The sequence below is a fragment of the Sporobolomyces koalae genome (genome assembly GCF_050403365.1).
Source record: "Sporobolomyces koalae JCM15063 DNA, S_koalae_JCM15063T_v1_ctg16, whole genome shotgun sequence".
Classification (NCBI taxonomy): Eukaryota; Fungi; Basidiomycota; class Microbotryomycetes; order Sporidiobolales; family Sporidiobolaceae; genus Sporobolomyces; species Sporobolomyces koalae.
The window spans coordinates 1-18,896 of NW_027481755.1; the positions used below are offsets into that span (position 1 = coordinate 1).

The 18,896-nt window shown below is 55.1% G+C and overlaps 7 protein-coding genes across 7 annotated transcripts; 4 read left to right on the forward strand and 3 right to left on the reverse strand.

Annotated features, from left to right (window-relative positions):
• Nucleotides 1–4,457: 4,457 nt before the first annotated feature.
• Nucleotides 4,458–5,574, reverse strand: AHP1 (thioredoxin peroxidase AHP1; the record flags this gene model as incomplete). Its single annotated transcript, XM_076678624.1, has 7 exons — nt 4,458–4,532; nt 4,608–4,669; nt 4,741–4,916; nt 4,980–5,044; nt 5,108–5,116; nt 5,192–5,280; nt 5,538–5,574. 7 exons carry the CDS (start codon nt 5,572–5,574, stop codon nt 4,458–4,460), a joined length of 513 nt encoding a protein of 170 aa, XP_076534116.1.
• Nucleotides 5,575–6,150: 576 nt separating this feature from the next.
• On the forward strand, nt 6,151–7,951 carry JCM15063_003030 (uncharacterized protein; the record flags this gene model as incomplete). Its single annotated transcript, XM_076678625.1, has 9 exons — nt 6,151–6,292; nt 6,364–6,392; nt 6,458–6,570; nt 6,646–6,948; nt 7,038–7,091; nt 7,149–7,215; nt 7,281–7,356; nt 7,416–7,613; nt 7,683–7,951. The coding sequence occupies 9 exons, from the start codon at nt 6,151–6,153 to the stop codon at nt 7,949–7,951; spliced, it is 1,251 nt and encodes a 416-aa protein (XP_076534117.1).
• Nucleotides 7,952–9,364: 1,413 nt separating this feature from the next.
• On the forward strand, nt 9,365–11,269 carry JCM15063_003031 (uncharacterized protein; the record flags this gene model as incomplete). The annotated part of the gene is made up of 10 exons (XM_076678626.1): nt 9,365–9,515; nt 9,609–9,637; nt 9,703–9,815; nt 9,873–9,905; nt 9,979–10,248; nt 10,337–10,390; nt 10,448–10,514; nt 10,584–10,659; nt 10,731–10,943; nt 11,001–11,269. 10 exons carry the CDS (start codon nt 9,365–9,367, stop codon nt 11,267–11,269), a joined length of 1,275 nt encoding a protein of 424 aa, XP_076534118.1.
• Nucleotides 11,270–11,912: 643 nt separating this feature from the next.
• JCM15063_003032 (uncharacterized protein) lies at nt 11,913–12,548 on the forward strand (the record flags this gene model as incomplete). Its single annotated transcript, XM_076678627.1, has 2 exons — nt 11,913–12,248; nt 12,315–12,548. 2 exons carry the CDS (start codon nt 11,913–11,915, stop codon nt 12,546–12,548), a joined length of 570 nt encoding a protein of 189 aa, XP_076534119.1.
• Nucleotides 12,549–12,950: 402 nt separating this feature from the next.
• On the forward strand, nt 12,951–13,487 carry JCM15063_003033 (uncharacterized protein; the record flags this gene model as incomplete). The annotated part of the gene is made up of 1 exon (XM_076678628.1): nt 12,951–13,487. One exon carries the CDS (start codon nt 12,951–12,953, stop codon nt 13,485–13,487), a length of 537 nt encoding a protein of 178 aa, XP_076534120.1.
• A 1,274-nt stretch (nt 13,488–14,761) lies between these two features.
• On the reverse strand, nt 14,762–15,250 carry JCM15063_003034 (uncharacterized protein; the record flags this gene model as incomplete). The annotated part of the gene is made up of 1 exon (XM_076678629.1): nt 14,762–15,250. One exon carries the CDS (start codon nt 15,248–15,250, stop codon nt 14,762–14,764), a length of 489 nt encoding a protein of 162 aa, XP_076534121.1.
• A 1,511-nt stretch (nt 15,251–16,761) lies between these two features.
• On the reverse strand, nt 16,762–17,403 carry JCM15063_003035 (uncharacterized protein; the record flags this gene model as incomplete). Its single annotated transcript, XM_076678630.1, has 1 exon — nt 16,762–17,403. One exon carries the CDS (start codon nt 17,401–17,403, stop codon nt 16,762–16,764), a length of 642 nt encoding a protein of 213 aa, XP_076534122.1.
• Between the last annotated feature and the right edge of the window lie 1,493 nt (nt 17,404–18,896).

The window sequence follows — 18,896 nt, forward strand, 5'->3', positions numbered from 1 at the left end:
AGAGTCGGTCCCTCGGACCTCGTGAGCGAATGAAGAACATATCTTTCCAGTGCTCTGTGTTCATGCTATTGGGGGCGACAATCATCAATGCATATGCGATGCGATTGTCGCTCGCTCGCTCGAGACGCGCACAAGATAGCGACTATCAAGGCAATGCAGAATACAAAGGCGAATATAGGATATCTAGTTCGAGAGCATCTCTCCTACGCAACACACTTGTACCGAGGTCCGAGTACTCGACTGCCATGTCAAGCTCGGCTAACGCACGTTTCATCGAGTCTGCTCCCACCAAAAGGCCAGTTAGTCTCCTCTCCTACGTTTGCTGCTCTTGGAGGTCAAGTCCTCATCGGCGCGGAGACTTGTCCCGGTCCTGGAAGAGATTGTCAACAATTCAGAGAATGGCTTTCTCAGCGAGTCGAAAGCCTCACAGTGGGCGAATCATGCGGGAAATTATTCCAAGTCGAATCCTTTCCGCAAGAATATGGTAACTGGGGGCAGTATATTCCCATGGAGAAAAACCAGACCAGAGAGAGACCGGGTTCACTACTGCAATCCGAGCTTGAATGATTCCATTACGGCTGTATAGACAACGAGGATTCCATCGCGGCTCCGGTTGTGAGCGCCAGGTTGCGGGGACAGAACTTAACTTCGAGAACCGGCGACTGCTTCGTGGCGAGGGTTGCCAACAAGTTGGGACTGCAAACACGATAGCAGGGACAGTGATGATACGTCAAGAACGCCGTCCTGACAAGGGATAGTTCACTAGGGACCGTTCTCACTGTCCGGATTGCTCGCTTGCGAAGAGTCTCTCAAACGATCCTTCGTGGCGAGTTCGCCGAGCCTTCTCGGTTTTTTGAGGTCGATCATTGCGGTCTTAGATTCGAAATTTGGTGGTGGTGGTAAGAGTACGTCTCACACTCGAACGGCCTGGAGTCGGACAGGACCACGGTCGATTCGACCGAGAACGACAAGGAATGGATCGAGGAAGTGCGACCGGTACAAGTCTTTTGAAGGCTATCCAAGGCGAGGGTCCGCATTTGGATCAGGCTGCGATGTTTGTAGGCAGCAGCTCTGTTCGGTCCTGCGACTTTGTCCGACTTGCTCTCGCCTTTGCACACCTTCAACCTGTTCACACTGCTTATGGCCCCGACCGAATTTCGCCATAAGCAGTGTGAACAGGTTGAAGGTATGCAAAGGCGAGAGCAAGTCGGACAAAGTCGCAGGACCGAACAAAGATGTGCGTCAGGCGGGTGAGAGGTAGCGGTTGGAAAAAATTGAAAGCATCGCAGGAGAGAGGCGAGGCTGCTGCAGCAGGGAAAGCTTGCTGATCGAGTGGGTTGCCTTGGCTCTTGAGTTTGAACAGTCGAGATGCCCATCCTCCGAACGCCATGGCGCCGTGAACCGTGACACCTTCGAACTTGAGCGTAATGATGACCGCTAGCGAGCATAGCGTAAGACGAGCGGCGCATGTCGGCGAGAGGCTAGAATAGCTTACTCTCGAAGCAAAGCTTGGCGATGTTCATCAATCGCTCTTGCGGCTCAGAAGCTCGCCCCACTCCTCGGCGCCGCGCTTGAGCAGACAGTAGTTCCCCCAGGCAGGGGCATGCCATATCCTGATCCGTGCGTACAGCCATCTCAGCGAGAGACGCGTCAAACTGGACGAGAAGATAATGGCACTTACGTAGAATTGGAGGTGCAATCCGAAAAACTGAACAAAGCCGGCCAAAGTTCGACAGAACACATGGGCGGGACCCCTTCCGTTGGGATCGGTAGCGTATTGATCATCTGGCGCAGGCTTCAAGCACGTCAATCCTCCAAAGATTGCTGAGCAGGTTGCATCGGGGTCGATCGCCTTCAAAGAAGGATGGGAGGCGAATCCAGGTCCCCTTGCGGCTTTGCACCCTTACATAATGCGCAACAACGGTCACTATGCCGCCTTGTACACCAGACGGCCGGGATTACAGACACCCTTTCAAGAACCGACATTTGACCTCCTCCTTCAAGAAGTCCAGCGTTGCAAGGCGATCGACCCCGATGCAACCTGTCCAGCTATCTTGTCAAATGTGGGCTCCTGAAATGGTATCTGTAATGTCGGCCGTCTGGTGTATAAGGCGGCATAGTGACCGTTATTGCGCATTACGCAAGGATGCAAAGCCGCAAGGGGACCTGGATTCGCCTCCCATCCTTCTTTTAGCCGCACGAGACTGTTGTAATCGACGTCGGATCGAAAGCACGAGTAAGGATGCTCTTGCTCCTCAGGAAAGAGGAGGTGGAACTATAGGGAACAGAATTGACCTGAGCTCGTATCCGGACGGAGCGGCTTGCGTTGCGCAGCGAGATGAGAGCCTACCGGGAGATTGTCAAGCTTCTCCGCTCCTCCGAGTGGTCTTGGGCGGACTAGTCCGGGCATGAGGAGCTGAAGCTGACGAAAAGCGTCGCTATTTCGAGTCACGGACGCCGGAGAGGCTGTCGGAGAAACTGTCAAAGCGGGAGAACTTTCGAGGTTCGGCAATTGCTAGCAAGCAGATTCGGGAGCAGCTTGAACACGCAGCGCTCATCCGAGGGCTGGCGGAGAGAACAAGTCAATCCGACTGGCGGTAGTTGAGGTAGACGTTCGTTGTGGAAATGCTGCAGCGAGTTTGCTCCGAGGTCCCGGCGATCGGAGGATTATCATTTCCCTTGTCTCTCTCGTTCCTTTCGCCCACGATACGAGCAGCTTGCTCGCGCGTCCTCCTCCGAAATAGCCTCTTCAGCGGACTCCAAGAATGGATCCATCGAGACGAGTAAGCGTAGAGCCAAGCTGTTTCTTCCGAAGTCGTGCTTGAACGTGCTTTCCTGCGGACAGTCGATACTGTACTCAAGAGAAGGCGAGCTCTTGAATATCGTAAGAGGGTGGACTCCGTTGCCGGCTAGCCTGGAAAGACAGGAGGGGATGCCGATGGACTGGAATGGCGACGTCGAAGCGCCCGGAACGGTGCACCAAAGCACCGAATCGTGAGCAGCGTCTACCCATCCGCGCCCAGTACCCGCTCTGACGAGCGAAAACAGTGGTAGACATGATCGTAAGGGGGAAAAGAGAGAGAAGACCGTGCATGTCTCATCACCCTTCCACGACAGCTGCATCGCTCGAGCATCCGCCTTCTACTCCTTTACAATACGTCGGCTATGCTGGACCAGCTGTACCACTGCACGACTCGAGGCTTCCTCTCATCATGAGGGTCACCATTTCTCGCAAAGTTACAACCTGATCAACAACTTGAGCGCGACACACGGCCCCGCATGCATGGTACCTGCGACAATCCTACAGCACTCACCGCAGAACGCAAGCCAGCGCCTGAACAAGCATACTTTCACGTGCCAGATATCTCCGCCTCCTCTGAGATCGACGCTCTCGCATCAAGCCGCGAATCGAATGCTATGCAAAGTGCCCAGTTCGAGCGAAAGTGCCAGGCAAACTTGTCCTTGTATGGATCCTAGCGTCACGAGCTGGCTACAAGGTCTGGGACCCTCTGCATCGAAATCACCGGCCTTTGTCCGTGCAGGAAGACGCTGGCGAGGTACCGTCGAGCGCCTGAATGCGAAGGGTGAACCAGATCGAGGTCGGGTCAGGCTGGATCAAGTCCTTGGGCCTTGTGAGCCTCTTTCTGCTTGAAACCCATACTAATGCCATCTCTCATCTTGGAAAAAAAGTGACTTGATCCCCAACTCGCAAGACAGCTAGTTCGGCGGTATATCTGCCAGCAAGTCTAGCCGAACTAGCTGTCTTGCAAGTTGGGGATCAAGTCACTTTGGCAGTCTCGCATCAACCGGATGAGCACATTCCGCGCGCGTTTGCAGTGATGCGTTCGGCGGTTCGCGAGAGCGGACAACGGAACGACTCGAGTCGTCGATACGGTCGACCTATAGCGGCCAACCTCTCCGAAGACACCGTCGCTGATGATCAACCCGAATGGTTCCCCGTCGATGTCCAAATGGCAGAACAACAGCGTGGTTCGAAGGGGAGTAAGTGAGCGCTGGCATGGGATATCGATGTCTCGTCCTTGACAGTCAGTGCCTCTCCCCCTCTGTACAGCGCCTGCAACCATCAAGCAACATCAGTACTCCTGCTCTTCGATTTTCGGTGATTCCTCGACGCGGCTCAAAGAGCGGGTCCAAGCGAAAGGTCCAAGTAGTATTTGCGTCGCGAGTTTGTTCAAGCGATTCGGTGAGACAAACGAATAAACATACTGTGACCCAAAAAGAGCTACACGAGCCAATCGTTTTGAACCCCATATCCTCAGCATTTGAGCCGTAGGCAGAAGCGGGTACAGAGGGACGAGATTGCTTCTCTCGTGCCAGTAGGCCCTGTGACCTGACATGTGAACTGATTTGTGAATTTCGAAACAATCATTTTGGCTCTGCACCCGCATGCTGTTACTGGTCGACACATTGTATATAAAATTTCGCGGGTTTGTCGCTTAGAGCTTGGCTTGGACGGCCTCGAACCCGGAAGGCCCGACGCCGGGACCGGTCTCGACACCAAGGTAAGTGACCTGCAAATTCAGAACAAGTCAGTACGGGCGGAACGACAAGCACAAGTCGAGATGAGACGAGCCGGGACCGCGCACCTTGAGATCGTCGACGACGAGGGCGAATCGCTTGGCGCGCTCTCCGAATCCAACAGCAGAGACTGGCGTTGTGAAACTCGGAAATCAGACTCTGCCTGCTGTGCGAGACACGAGATGTGCTCTGTTCACTCACGATCTTGCGAGAGACCAGCCTCCTTGAGCCATTTCAACGAAGAGTCCGAGATGAAGCTGAGCTTGTCACCGGCCTTGAGGACGCGTCCCCAGGCGGATTGGACAAAGACATCGTTAGAAGCGAGAACGTAGATGGCGTCGACTCCCTTCGACTTGAGCTCAGAAGCTCCCGAGATGCTGTCGAGTGCGAGTGTTAGTCACCTGCGACCATTCAGTGCTGATTGAACAAACAAGGCTCACAAGGGAGGAATGTGGTTCTCGGAGCAGGTGGGCGTGAAAGATCCAGGGACAGCCACGACGACAACCTGGTGTAGACGCAAAGCTTCTTAGTCTAGTTTGATGATTGCGAGAGCACTTCACGGCCTCACCTTCTTTCCCTGTTGGCGCGGTGAAGATGCAGGTCAGCGGGCCGAAGCGAATGTCGGGGCGGGGCGCAATGTTCGGGTTCTCACCTTCCAGGAGTCCGTCTTGACGGTCGAGGGTCGTCCACAGACCGCAGGATCGTCGAGTTCGGGGCCGTATTCGATGGTCGCGAATTCGCCTAAGCGGAAGTGGATGAAGGTGATCAGTCAAGTCTCGAGTCGAGGTGGTCGTCATGCCCTGTCGATCAGAGCGAGAGAGCGCATTGCAGCTCGTATGGAAGCATCCCCGCCCCGTTCCTTGGCTGCTCTGGACCTTGTCTGCCCCGTTCGACGACTTGCGTGGCATGGGTTCTTCAGGTAGCCGAATTCGGCGGAACGAACACGTGTCGAACCGGGAACTGCCAACCATCGCGGATGAGAGCAAGCCGAGACGTACCAGAGGGGATGGTCGATCCAACTTCGAGAGGTGCCATTGTCGATATGTGGGTGCAAGTGTCGGATCAAGAGGAGGTCGACATGCGGAGAACAACCGATGTAATTTGTGATTTATTTGTCATGCATTCTCGCGAAGGATTGCGCGATCACGTTCCGGCTCGAGCAATTGCTAGCCTCTGCCTCGACTCCTATCATATCAAACGCAGACCGCGCGGACCAACAGGCGACCACTAGAGGGGACAAGGTAAATCGCCTCACTCCCGCACGTGCATGCACGCCCCCCGGACAACTTTTTCTGATGTCTCGCCCGCATTGCTTCCCATCTTCGACTATCGGAAGGAGGCAGATCATCGATAGGCTTGTGAGCTGCCCCTGTCTGGGCGCAGGTCACCTGCAGGGTATTGATCGCTCACAGGCAAGAGCGTCCGCAGCCAATCAATTTGATAGTGCAGGCCTGGGCAATATGACGTACTGTATACTCATTGCTTGCGCACGTCCGTTGCGAGCTCTGATATGAACCCATCGCGCCTGACGTCTCGCCGCAAATGAAGCTAGACAGCGCCTGTCTCCCTAGTTCGCATCCCCTGATCCTGTTGTAAAGCACACTCATCATTATGCAGTCGCTACACCGCGATCGACACCACACGCACACTTCCCACCTCCCGCACATTCGAGGTCGGTTCAATTACCATGTCAAGCCCGCCGCTGCCGGCTCAAAGGGTCTTGCGATCAAGAATCACTTCATTGCCATGATCGGTAAGCCGCGCGAGACGTTCCAGAGGTCCGCGGCAGCGCAATGGACCCAACGACGTACTCCTCCTTCGCAGGCGAGTTTGTCGGCACGTCGCTCTTCATGGTACGCGAATGTGCGCTCAGATCTATCCTCCACGTGACTGACGATTCAAGCGCGAGCACTTTCAGCTGTTCGCTCTCGGCGGGACAAACGTTGCCAACATCCCTTCGACTAGCGTTACCGGAGGCACAGCGGCAGGCCAGGGATCAAGTGCGGCTGCGACCCCCAATACTTCGAACTTGCAAGTCTTGACCGTTCGACTACTGGCTGGCATTGCTCGGGTCAGGATCACTGACAGCTCGTGCGGTTCCCACAGGCTCTACATCGCGCTTTGTTTCGGCTTTTCACTCGCAGTCAATGCCTGGATCTTTTTCCGCGTCAGTGGAGGGCTCTTCAACCCCGCCGTCTCCTGGGGCATGATGCTCGTCGGCGCGATCACACCGCTCCGTGCTGCGCTGCTCACGCTATCGCAAATTCTCGGAGGCATCGTCGGCAGTGCGATCATCCAAGCGCTCCTTCCGGGCACCCTCAACGTTCGGACTCAGCTCAGCGAAGGAATGTCCGTCGCTCGGGGTCTCTTTTTGGAGATGTTCCTGACGTCCATGCTGATGCTGGCGATGTAAGCGTCACCCGGTGTCTAGCTTGGTCAGAAGGAGATTCCAATGAGCTGACGTAGAGTCACGCTCGTGCTGCCTGTTTTCCGCTCAGTCTATTGCTCGCCGCCGAAAAGTCCAAGGCCACGTTCTTGGCGCCGATTGGAATGTGCGTTGTTCCTACCTTCTTGCCTTGCTTAATCTCTGAACGAACACATCATTCCAGTGGCCTTGCGCTCTTTATTGCAGAGTTGCTTGGAGTCTTTTACACTGGCGGATCCTTGAATCCTGCGGTAAGCACTCGTGTTCCTGTTTTCTTGCCTATCCCCGATCGTGCTCACCAGCAGCCTACCAACAGAGATCTTTCGGGCCCGACGTGGTCCTCGCCGACTTTGCTTCGTATCACTGGATCTACTGGCTTGGACCCCTGCTTGGTACATCTTCATGCTGTCTGAGCGAAACAGCCTCTACTGACCTCTGCTGATACTGACAGGCTCAACACTTGCTGCTGGATTCTATCGCTTCATCAAATGGCTCGAATTCGAAACGGTACTTGGACCTGAGGACGACGAAGACGGCAAGAAGAAAGTGCCAGGACAATTGGCTGCTCCGTCTCAGAATCTTCTTGGCGGATCGCAACCGTCTGAAAAAGCAGAGCCGCCAACTCGAATGACCGACATGGCAATCCAGGGTACGAGACAGTCTTTGCCAAATCATCACAACGTCATGAGCAATTAGATCTGACTCGTCCGCGCTACAGGACCCGGTCTGTCCGACCTCTTGACCGAAGGAGACGGTGCGGCCGTCTACAATCTCGCGCAGCCCTCTTTCGATTACGATGCCCGCTTTGCTCGCATCGAGCAGCTCCTCGAAGCGCTCACCACGAACCAGCTAGCGCCTCAGCGTTCCGTCACTTCGGACCAAACGCTCATCACTAAAGATACCAGGTTCCCCCAGAACACGCTCGCCGACGGTATGCACGGCAAGCGCAGTATCGATCACACGATAATAGGCGACCAAAATGTCTGAAACCAGGAGCTCGCAACTGTACATACTATGCCTCTCTTTTACGCTTGTAGCTCACACACCCACGCGCATGCAACGTTTACCGTGACTTTCAGTCAGGCGAGCTGCCGTCTCTGAGGAGACCTCTATAATTATGCGTGTTTCGCCAGTTTGGCCAAGTTAGTAGTCTGCATGAGGTCGCATGTTCCCCGCCAGACTCGCAAACAGACTATCCACATCTACAGGTGCAATATTGACTGTACCATGGGTAATCATTCTAAGAGCAGAATTTTTGTTCGTTCTCAGCATTCGGCGTGCTCGCAAAGATGAAGTGTACCGTTTCCGACAGAGGCCAAGAAATTTACGCCAGAAAGCCATGGAAAGGATCTGACGAAGTGGGTACAGCGCCAGAATCAGGGGCTCAGATCAAACATGCCATGTGCACCACGGCCAGCTTCTTTCCGGGAACATCCACGGCGAGACGTTGCACAGTCCTCTGAAGCGTCACTGGAACGATGTGGTACAGTGTTCTGTACGACTGTATGAGGTGACCGGAAAACCTGTCTGCTCCGTTCGCGCTAGAGCCTCGAAGAAAAAGTGAGGGGACGCATCACAAGCGTGCTCTGGCCGGCCAGCTGGAGGTTCGACACCGCTTTGTACGTCTTGGTCGTCCGAATCAATCGCTACAGTAATGAGCAATTCCGAGCTGCATTGGTTATGCAGCTGTTTCCGAACGCTCGATGTCGAGCAGACTATGCGACTGTCAGCGTCGCATCGATGAGAAGAGCGAGAGAGCGCGTCATGAGCCGGCCAACCTAGAGGCCTACAATAGGCTACAAACCGTCAGGAAGGCAGGTACCAAAGCGCAGCTCGAGTTTCGCCTTCTCAACTTTGCATTCGCCTGATGGACCTGCGTGACTGTGTCTGCTGTCGTTGCGAATTTCGCCGCCTTGGCTGCGTAAATTGACGATCTTGCGATGTCGAAGGTGCGACATGGTACCTGATTGTGCAGATCCTGCCCGTGCACGAGTCATACGTATCTCCAGTCCAGACGCTCTAGCGGCTGCCTGGAAAGCTCGAAGTGCGAGTTCGAGGCGCTGCATTTTGACGCATGTTGCTGGAGGTCTAGGTACTTTACTGTACAAGACGAAACAGTCCAGCCAATCATGCTGCGTTTCCCCGAACCAAGTGGCAAACTCGCGACGTCACACCGCTGATCAGGAGGTTCAGGATCTGCGAGTTTCTTTCAAACTCGCGCGAGCTCCATGACGAGGCCACGGCGTGTTGTGGTATCCGCCGTTTCACCGTTTCTGCGGCGCGATGCGCGAATGCTGATCCTCAGGCTCGCGCGAGACCGACATCCTTCAAACTCTCCTGTTTCTTTCTTGCATACCTCTTCGCGCCCAGGTCCAACTCCCAGACTCGACTCGAGACGCCATGCAGCCGCTACATGCAGACCCGGTGGCTGAAGTCCCGCAGAAGGTGCCAAGGCGAAATCGCTTTCACGGACGAACTAACTATCACCTCAAACCCGCTGCAACCGGTCCAAAGGGTCTCGCCATCAAGAACCACCTGATCGCCATGATTGGTGCGTGCTCCATGCTTGCATCTTGCGCAGCAGTTGAGCTTTGACTAGTTTGCTGACAATGGTACATTTTCGCTCTCTGCCGTCGATATTCAGGCGAGTTTGTCGGTACTTCGTTGTTCATGGTGAGCTTGAGCCGTTGCTCGATATCCTAGCGCCTGTATGTTTACTTTTAGCGGACAATTAAAAGCTCTTTGCCCTCGGCGGTACGAACGTTGCCAACATTCCCTCGACAAGCGTCACCGGAGACACAACCGCTGGACAAGGAGACAGTATCGCGTCCGCAGCGAATACTTCTAATCTGTGGGTCCTCTCCCTCTCTCCTTGTTGACCGATTCCTGACCGCTGCGCCGCGCGCAGACTGTATATTTCCCTTTGCTTTGGCTTTTCCCTGTGAGTCGGGTTCTTTCGACCGCTTCCCTTTGAACTGCTTTCCTTTGAGAAGCTAATTGAATTTCTATGGTAGCGCGGTCAATGCCTGGATCTTTTTCCGCGTGAGCGGCGGACTCTTCAATCCCGCCGTCTCGTGGGGCATGATGCTCGTCGGAGCGATCACACCCCTTCGTGCTGCGCTGCTCACAATCTCGCAAATTTTGGGAGGTATCGTTGGCAGCGCGATCATTCAGGCGCTTTTGCCGGGAACCCTTAACGTCCGGACCCAGCTTAGTCCGGGAATGTCGGTTGTTCGTGGTCTGTTTCTGGAGATGTTCCTGACTGCCATGCTGATGCTGGCTATGTGAGTCTCAATCGATAGTATCGGTCGTGAACGATGACCACAAGCTGACTCGAACGCTTCTTTGCCGCACTGTGCATACTGCACTCAGCTTGCTACTTGCCGCCGAGAAATCGAAAGCAACGTTCCTGGCGCCTATTGGAATGTAAGCTCGAAGATACTCCAGGTTGTCTACACTACTGATCCCCAACACCGATGACAGTGGCCTTGCCCTCTTCATTGCCGAACTATTGGGCGTCTACTACACTGGCGGGTCGCTCAACCCAGCTGTAAGCCGTCTTTTGCCTCTCGTTTCAAGACATACTCATGATCCTGACCCGCTCCTCTGCTCCAACTAGCGATCTTTCGGGCCTGACGTTGTTCTGGCCAGCTTTGCTTCGTACCATTGGATCTACTGGCTCGGCCCAGTTCTCGGTGAGCGTCCTTTCACCATCCTTTTTCTGATTTGCCGAGCTTGACTATTTCATCGTGCACTGCACAACCAGGCTCTACCCTCGCAGCTGGATTCTACCGATTCATCAAGTGGCTCGAATTTGAGACGGTTCTCGGTCCAGAAGATGACGACGGTAGGAAAACGACCGGCCAATTGCAAGCTCCGCCGCAAAACCTTCTCGGCACTTCGCCAACTGTAGTTGAAAAGCCCAGCGCGCTTGCACCCGAAGAACCTCCCACCAAAATCACCGACTTGGCGGTTCAGGGTCTGTTGATCTGATCTTGCTCTGCAAGATCACCGCGCTGACTTTTTCGAACTACAGGTCCGGGATTGTCCGACCTTCTCACGGAAGGAGAAAGCACAGCCGTATACAACCTTGCTCAGCCCCCAGCAGACTATACTACTCGCTTGTCTCGCATTGAGGAGCTTCTCGAGTCGCTCGCCAGTAATCAGCTTGCGCCCGTGCGCTCATCCGCATCTGGACAGACTCTCACTGCCCACAGAGCTTTTGTGCCTCAAGACTCGCTCGCCAATGACGATCACGAGAAGTACGCCACAGAGCGCATGGTCATTGGAGACGAGAACGTTTAGTTTGCAGCTTGTGTACATATCGAACCTTTTCTTCAGTCCTAATGTCTATACTTTCCTCCGCTGAAATTACCGTTAACAAGGCTGTGACCCATCAGAGAGGCTGCATCTACTTTGCAAGTGAGGTGTTCGAGCGTACGACAAGTTCGTCAAATCATCAAGTCCAGGCGCCGAGAGAGAAGGTAAGCAAGAAAGAGCGCACAGCGGCTCGCGCACCTTCTCAGGCTCAGCTCGATTCTTTCTTCTCACGTACCACTTCTTTCAGACCCGTCCCCTACTACCAATAAGATCGGTGAAACGAACCACAGCCCCGTGCCCTTGCTCAGCTATCAGCATCAGATCATTGAGCGCCCCCACATCTCTGCTGACAACCCCATCGTTCAGACATATTGGGCGTGCGAGCACTGCTCGAACACCTTCGAGAGACTGGCGGGAAACTGCGTTGGGTGAAGGAGGCGCAACGAGTCGAGCGGGAGGACCGCATTGAAAAGTTGAAGAGCATACGGAAATCCGGAGGAGCAAGGCGGAGAGGGACGTGTTTGTTGACGACTGGGTCGAGCAGCACCGCGAGCACGACAAGGATCGGATCGTTGAGTTCAAGGGGGAGAGCGAGGTGGCTGCTTGAATCGCCGAGAGGAGTACTCGGATGGTACTCGGTCCAGGCAAGGCTGATCTCTTCCTTGTCAATCTTGTGGGTCGTACAGATGCATGCGGAACCGCAGTTGGCAAGCTTGCGACTGATGCAGGGCAGATGCGACATCGTTTCGATCAACTCCGATCGGACCTCTCGGCGCTCGCAAAGCATGGCCGCATTGCCGATGACGAAATCAAGATGCGCTTCGAGTTCAGTCGACTCAGGCTGCTCAACCTCGCCATCCTGGGCAAGATTGCGGCGTACGGGTCGCAGGTGCACGTGCTAGTCGCGTTTGATCATCCTGACGCTCGTGATGCAAAGACGACGACGATCGAGAAGCGAATCGCAGTGCAAGCGAGAGCCGATGCAGGATAGCTTGACCGGTCGCTGACCATCGACGGCGTGGCGAGACAGCGCAAGAATCGCAACGTCCGACGACGCCAGCGCAAGGCGAATTCGGGCAGCTCGAAGGACGCCGGTTCCGTCGAAAATCGCAAGGCGTCAGTCGAGCACGCGCAAGACGGTCCTGCAGATCAGGTCGGGATGAGTACGGGTGACGTCGAGATGAACCTGGATAATTTGGTGTTTCAATCTCTGCAACCGATAGACGAGAAGAGCTCTGGTATGTGCACAGCTCGAGCTGAGTAAGAGAGAGGAAAAGGTCAGCTCGTTCGAGTCAGGACTTAGAGAGACCGAGGATAGCGACTGACGAGGCGCGCATCGTCTATCGGTTGCAGAGTCTTCGTACTTGAGTCAGAAGATTGAAACACTAAATCGTTCAGGTTCATTTCGACGTCGCCTGTCCATCCCGACCTGACTTGCAGGACCTTTTTGCTCGTGCTCGACTGCCGGCTCGTGACTTTCGACTGAATCGGCGTCCTCCACGTGCACATTGCCCGCTTTTGCCTTGCGCTGGCGTCGTCGGACGTTGCGATTCTTGCGCTGTCTCGCCACGCCGTCGATGGTCAGCGACCGGTCAAGCTGGCCTGCATCGGCTCTCGCTTGCACTGCGATTCGCTTCTCGATCGTCGCCGTCTTTGCTGCATCTCGATGGTTCGGATGATCAAACGCGACCATCACGTGCGACTGCGGCTCGTACGCCGTGATCTTCCCCAGGCCGGCGAGATTCAGCAGCCCGAGTCGACTGATTTCGGAGCGCATCTTGATCTCGTCGTCGGCGACACAGTCATGTTTTGCGAGCGCCAAGAGCTCTGGTCGGAGTTGGTCGAATCGATAGCGCACCTGTCCTGCCTAGATCGCAAGCTCGCCCACTGTGATTCCGCCTGCAGCAGTGTGGCTTTCAAGATTGGCAAGGAAGGGATCAGCCTTACCTGGACTCCGCATGCGAGTACTCCTCTCGGCGATCCAAGCTGCCATCCCGGTCTCTTCAGTAAACTCGACAAACTAGTCCTCGTCATGGTCCTGGTGCTTCTCGACCCGGTCGTGAGCAAGCACCTCTATCTCCGCTTCGCTGCTCCGAACTTCCGCATTCGTCTTCCACTGGGCATGACGGTCCTCCCATTCGACTCGTTGTTCATCCGTCATCCAACGGATTCCTCCGCTGGTCTCTCGAAAGGGCTCGAGTAACGCTCGCACTCCCATTTCGTTGTGGGCGCGGTGGGGTTGTCAGCTGGAATGTGGGGCCGCTGGAAGACCTAGTGCTGGTTGCTGGGTAGAGGTACAGGGCCTGATCCGCTTCTCCGATCTGACTGGTAGTAGAGGGTGAATAGCCAGGAAGAAGCGAAACGTGGAAGGAAAGGAGCGAGCTGGACGTCGCGGACGTCGCCCTGTGCGTTCCTTCTTTTTCTTCCTTCTTTCTCGGACTTCGGCCTCTTCCGTGTAAACCCCGCTCTCCTTCGACGCAACCTCTTCTCTAGCTTAAAGTTCCGCCTCCTCTGTTCAATTGAGTCAACGTTCGCGTCAAGAAGATCCCGGAGTCTCTTTTCTGATCTTTCGCGAGAGCCTCGTCAGGGGAGTTCCAGAATTCACTGCGTCAACGATTCCTGGAGACCCTCGACTGAAGGCGCCGTCTCTGACGCGGCGGTCTACCTAGATGTCCCCGAATGGCAAACGAAAAGCCGTTTTCGTGCAGACTAGCCGATCGTCTATTTGATCTCTATCTCTGATTCGCTCCGGCCGCAGGGATCAAGTCCGAAATCCGAGAAAGAAGGAAAAAGGAGTCCGAGAAAGAAGGAAGAAAAAGAAGGAAAGCACAGGGCCACGGCCGCGACGGCCCACGCGCCTTTTCGGGTCCAGTTCGCTCCTTCCCTCCCACGTTTCACCTCTCTTCCCGCCAATCTTCCTCCTAACAGTAATTGTAGTGAAGCAGACAGTCGCCCATACCTCAGAAAGCCGAGAGGAGTTCTCGCAGGAGGCTTTGTCCAGGTACGGCTGCCCCCGACTTCCTTGTCATTCTCGTGTGCCAAACTGAGTATCTCTGAGGGTCTTCAAGAACCTCCCACTCACAAGTAAGCGCTCTACTATTGCACGTTGCACTCTTAGCTCGAGACTCACTTCGCTGTCATCCTGTACAGGCGTGAAAATCTCCCACGGTCCCTGACCAACCTAGTGGCGTGCAATCGGCAGATCCCGATTACTGACGCACGTTGGAGACGACAGCCCGACATCATGTGCAATCTAGTGCTGATCAAGCATGTTCGCGACGGCTTGGACTGCCCGACACTGGTGCTCAACGCGTTCGACAATCGGCTCCTCGCAGAGTTTGCGACCTCATTGTCAAATTCGACCAAGACTTCAGCGTTCAAACTTGACTGGATCGCGGCCAAGCTGATCGTGCAGAATCCTGAATTTTTGCTGGCAAACAGCCAGGCGGATCCTTTCGACGTGCCGACCGCATCTCCTCACCACGACTTTGGATCGATGACCCCGACGGACCGGATTCTCTTGTCGGCGCTGTCTCGTTCTCGACATGTCCGGGACGCGCTCGCGACGGCGTATCTTGACGTGGATGAAGCCGAGTTGTCGACACCGGAAACATCCACGTCAAGATGCACCGTTGCGAGCGCGTCCCGGACATGCCGAAGAACTTGTCGAGAGCCAGACAGCGTCGACAAGAGAGTCCGCCCCGCCGGGCTCATCAGTTCTAAGTCGCGGCGGAGAGCTGCGGTCGACACGTCGAATGGATCCGCCTTGCCGGCGACGAGCAAGAGTTCGGGACTCTGCACGATCACCTTCGCCGCGATCCAGTCAAGCTTGACCGCTGACGACTTGGTCGTGTCTGACATCGAGGTCGCAAACTCGGCAAAGAGGCGATTGTCAAACGCGTTGAGCACCAGTGTCGGGCAGTCCAAGCCGTCGCGAACATGCTTGATCAGCACTAGATTGCACATGATGTCGACCTGTCGTGTTCAATCTGCATCAGTTTATTTCACGAATATTCCAGTAACAAAACTCACCGTCTTCGTCTGACCTATCTCGCGCACAACGGCGGCGACGACTGCGGGCGATAAGACTAGAGGAAATCTAGCGGGGCCGTCACCCAGGGTAGCGCAGTCCGCTCATTCTGAGCGTAAGCAATCAGGACAGACGTTGGAGATTAGATACGATGGGTCAGACAGCTGCTGCAGAGTGCGATCGGAAACCTGGCACTGAGCGCTGAGCGCTGAGCAGCTCGCCCTCGCCTTTCGTCTTTTGTATTTGACCTCTTTCTCGTCGCCGAATTTCTATCTGCTCTGACCGCAGGAATTAAGAGCGAAGTCCGAGAGCCAAAGTCCGAGAAAGAAGGAAAAAGGAGTCTGAGAAAGAAGGAAGAAAAAGAAGGAACGCACAGCAAAAACCGTCTTTTGACGGGCACTTCAGATAGACAGACATCCGCTAGCGCGGGTATCATTTAGATAATCTGTAGTCGAGAGAGGCAGGTAGGCCGAAGGAGAGGCGCTTTCAGCGCAAAACAGTATAGGAAGGATGCCTTCCTTATAAGGAAAGAAGCCTGAAGTGCCCGTCAAAATACTGTTAGGGCCAGGGCCACGGCCGCGACGGCCCGCACGCCGTTTCGGGTCCAGCTCGCCCCTTCCCTCCCACGTTTCACCTCTCTTCCCGCCAATCCTCCTCCTATAGTAGTCTCGGTGAAGCGGGCAGTCCTCCGACAGCTCAGAGAGCCGAGAGGAGTACTCGCATGACGTTCGATCCAGGTAAGGCTGCTCCTGACTTCCTTGTCCATCTCGTGAGCCAAACTGATTGTTTGTCAGGATCTCAAAATTGTCGCCCTTGTTGTGACGGGATTACGACAACGACCCTTTGTGAGTACCGGTCTCGTGCTCAGCTTGATTTGATGTTCGCGTTCCGAACAGCAATTCGCGCCAGGCATGATCTACATCTCGTTAGGCATCCTCAAGGCGTTCTCGAACCCCGACTTTCTCTTTGCAGAGAAAGTTGACGTCGTTATGGATCGGCTCCGGATGGCGATTTCAAACAGAACGCGGCACTCGGGCATGCAAATCTCGCGCTTTCCGACCCATCACCGCCATCCCTCGCGACGCACACAGCGCCCTGTGCGTTAGACCCCGTCCGTCTCGCCGGCGAAGCGATCAAACGTTACGCCAAGAGTGACGAGACTGTTCGTCGCCAGCTCGACCACCCTGGCAAGCTCGTGTACGCCCACTTGCAGGAGGGCGTTCGATCGAATTCGAGGCCGATAATACTCCCGGTGCCCTCCTCGTCCAGCAACACACCGACCTCGTTCATGCACAGGCGCAAAAGATGCTTCAGGACGGTCCGGGCGTTTTCGAGTTGACCAACCTGTCGGTCAAACGTGTGCGACTCGCGTCGGTGATGTTTCCGAGTTGCTTTTCGAGCCGACGTTCGGTCAGTGGCTGTTGAATATCGGCATCTCGACGACGCATTACCACCTCGGAATGATCAACCCGAGACGACAAGAAAAGTGGTTTGCGTTGTGAATGGCTTGCATCCACCACTTCTCTCGTTGCCTCGAGTCGATCACTCCAAGCTGGTAATACGTCGTCGAGATGCCGATGTCACCGTTCAAAAGCCACTGACCCAACGTCGGCTTGAAGAGCAACTTTGACACAAACATCGACGCAAGTCGCACATGTTTAACCAACAGGTTGATTGATGTGAAAACGCCCGCAACGTCCTTGAGCACCTTTTGCACCTGCGCGTGAACGAGGTCGATGTGAGTTTGGACGAGGAGGGCACCAGCGAATTCGATTCCACGCCACTCGTGCAAGTCGGCGCATACGAGCTTGCCAGGGTACTCGAGCTGGCGGCGAGTAGTGTCGTCACTCTTGGCGTAACGCTCGATCGCTTCGCCGGCGAGACGGACGGGGTCGAACGCATGAGGTGCTGTAGGCGACGAGATGGATGGCGGCGAGGGCTTGAACGGTGTGGGCCTCGCATGTCCGAGTGCCGCGTTCTGCTTTGAAATCGCCAGCCGGAGCCGATTCATAACAACGTGAACTTTCTGTCCAGAGAGAAAATCCGGGTTCGAGAACGCCTTGAGGATGCCCACCAAAATGTAGATCATGTCCGGCGCGAATTGCTGTTCGTACCGCGAACATTGTCAAATAAGGCTGAGCAAGAGAGCGGGACTCACAAAGGCTTGTTGTCGTACATCCGTCAAAGCAACGGCGACAGGTTGGGGACGCGCTACAGCACACAGTTGTTGCAGACTGCGACTTGAAACCTTAGCATCCGAAGCGGCGGGCGTGTGAAGGCGCCCAGATTTATCGTATTCAACAGGAGGATGTGCTGGCGAGGAATGTGGGATGAGAAACAGATCTCAGGTCAACGTGAGAACCACGGATCGAGATCGACAGTGAGTGTATGTGGAGCGCTCGCGCCTCGAGATTGAGAATGTTCGCTAGGCGCGGGACTGTTCCGACTCTCGCAGTGTCGGTCCCACCGACGCCCTCTTTTTTGCTCTCTTGCCGTCTCGACCTTTTATACAGGGCGACCTGGACCACCGTGTTGTGTTGTCAACAGTCATATAAGCTGCAACCGAGCACTTTGCAGACTGCAGGGATCTTAATAGCCAAGCAATGGCTGACGTTGCGTACGCGGATAGAGCGTGCGACACGGCCTCGCTGTACAACGGGCGATTACGCCTTGGTCCGAGACGCGGGCCTAGCCGCGAGCGAGGAAGAAGGTCGAGGAATGGGCTCCAGCGCCAATTCACGCGCTCTAAGAAGAATCGCTCTTTTTTCGGAGGCATGTGCTCTGTCTAGAAACATAGGGGGACAAGGTGGGGATCGGAGCTGTATAGCGTGCGACAGCCGAGACTCCCCCTCTCTCTTCTCTTTTCTTCGTGCCACTTTCCTGTCAATACCCCTTGTCACGGGCCGGACCCTTTGCCTACACTCGCTCTCGACACTCGCTGGCTCGAGTGCCCGTATGTCTGCAAGCTCTCTCTCTCTCAATCGTTCTGCGGTCCGACTGACCTGTCTCGATGCTGGCTTGTCTAGCGCTCTGTGCCTTTCCCTATCCCACGGTATGCTTAGTCTGCCATGGTCCTCACGCTGTCGCAATCTGACGATTGTTCACTCGCGTGACAGTCTCCCGCGCCGTGCCATGCCTGCCCCTTTTTCCGCGCAGACTCTTTCAGGGTCATGGTCTTGGTGGGTGTTCCGGATTCTTCTGCCTTTTCTTGCACTCTGCTCAAGCTTCTGCTGGTCTCGTTAAGGTGATCCCGCGCCACTCTCCGCGACGCCGCGCATCCTCCCTTCAGATTGACCGCAGCAACCCAGGGTATGTCGCCTCTCCACTCTTTCCTTCCGATACTGATATGCTCGTGTTTTCAAGCTGCCGAGTGAATCGACTCCGAGTCTCCGCTTCACTGCAAGCACAACGGGCTCGAGTAGGCTCGCACATGTTGCGAGTCTCCTAGCGAGTCAGGTTCCTCCTCGGGCAAGTCGGCCCAGCACTTGTCTCTTCCGCGGAATATCCTGTAGCTGACCCGCTAAATGTATAAGGTCTCTGGAAGGCGATCGCAAGGCGTCAATCTCGCTCCGATTGCTAGTT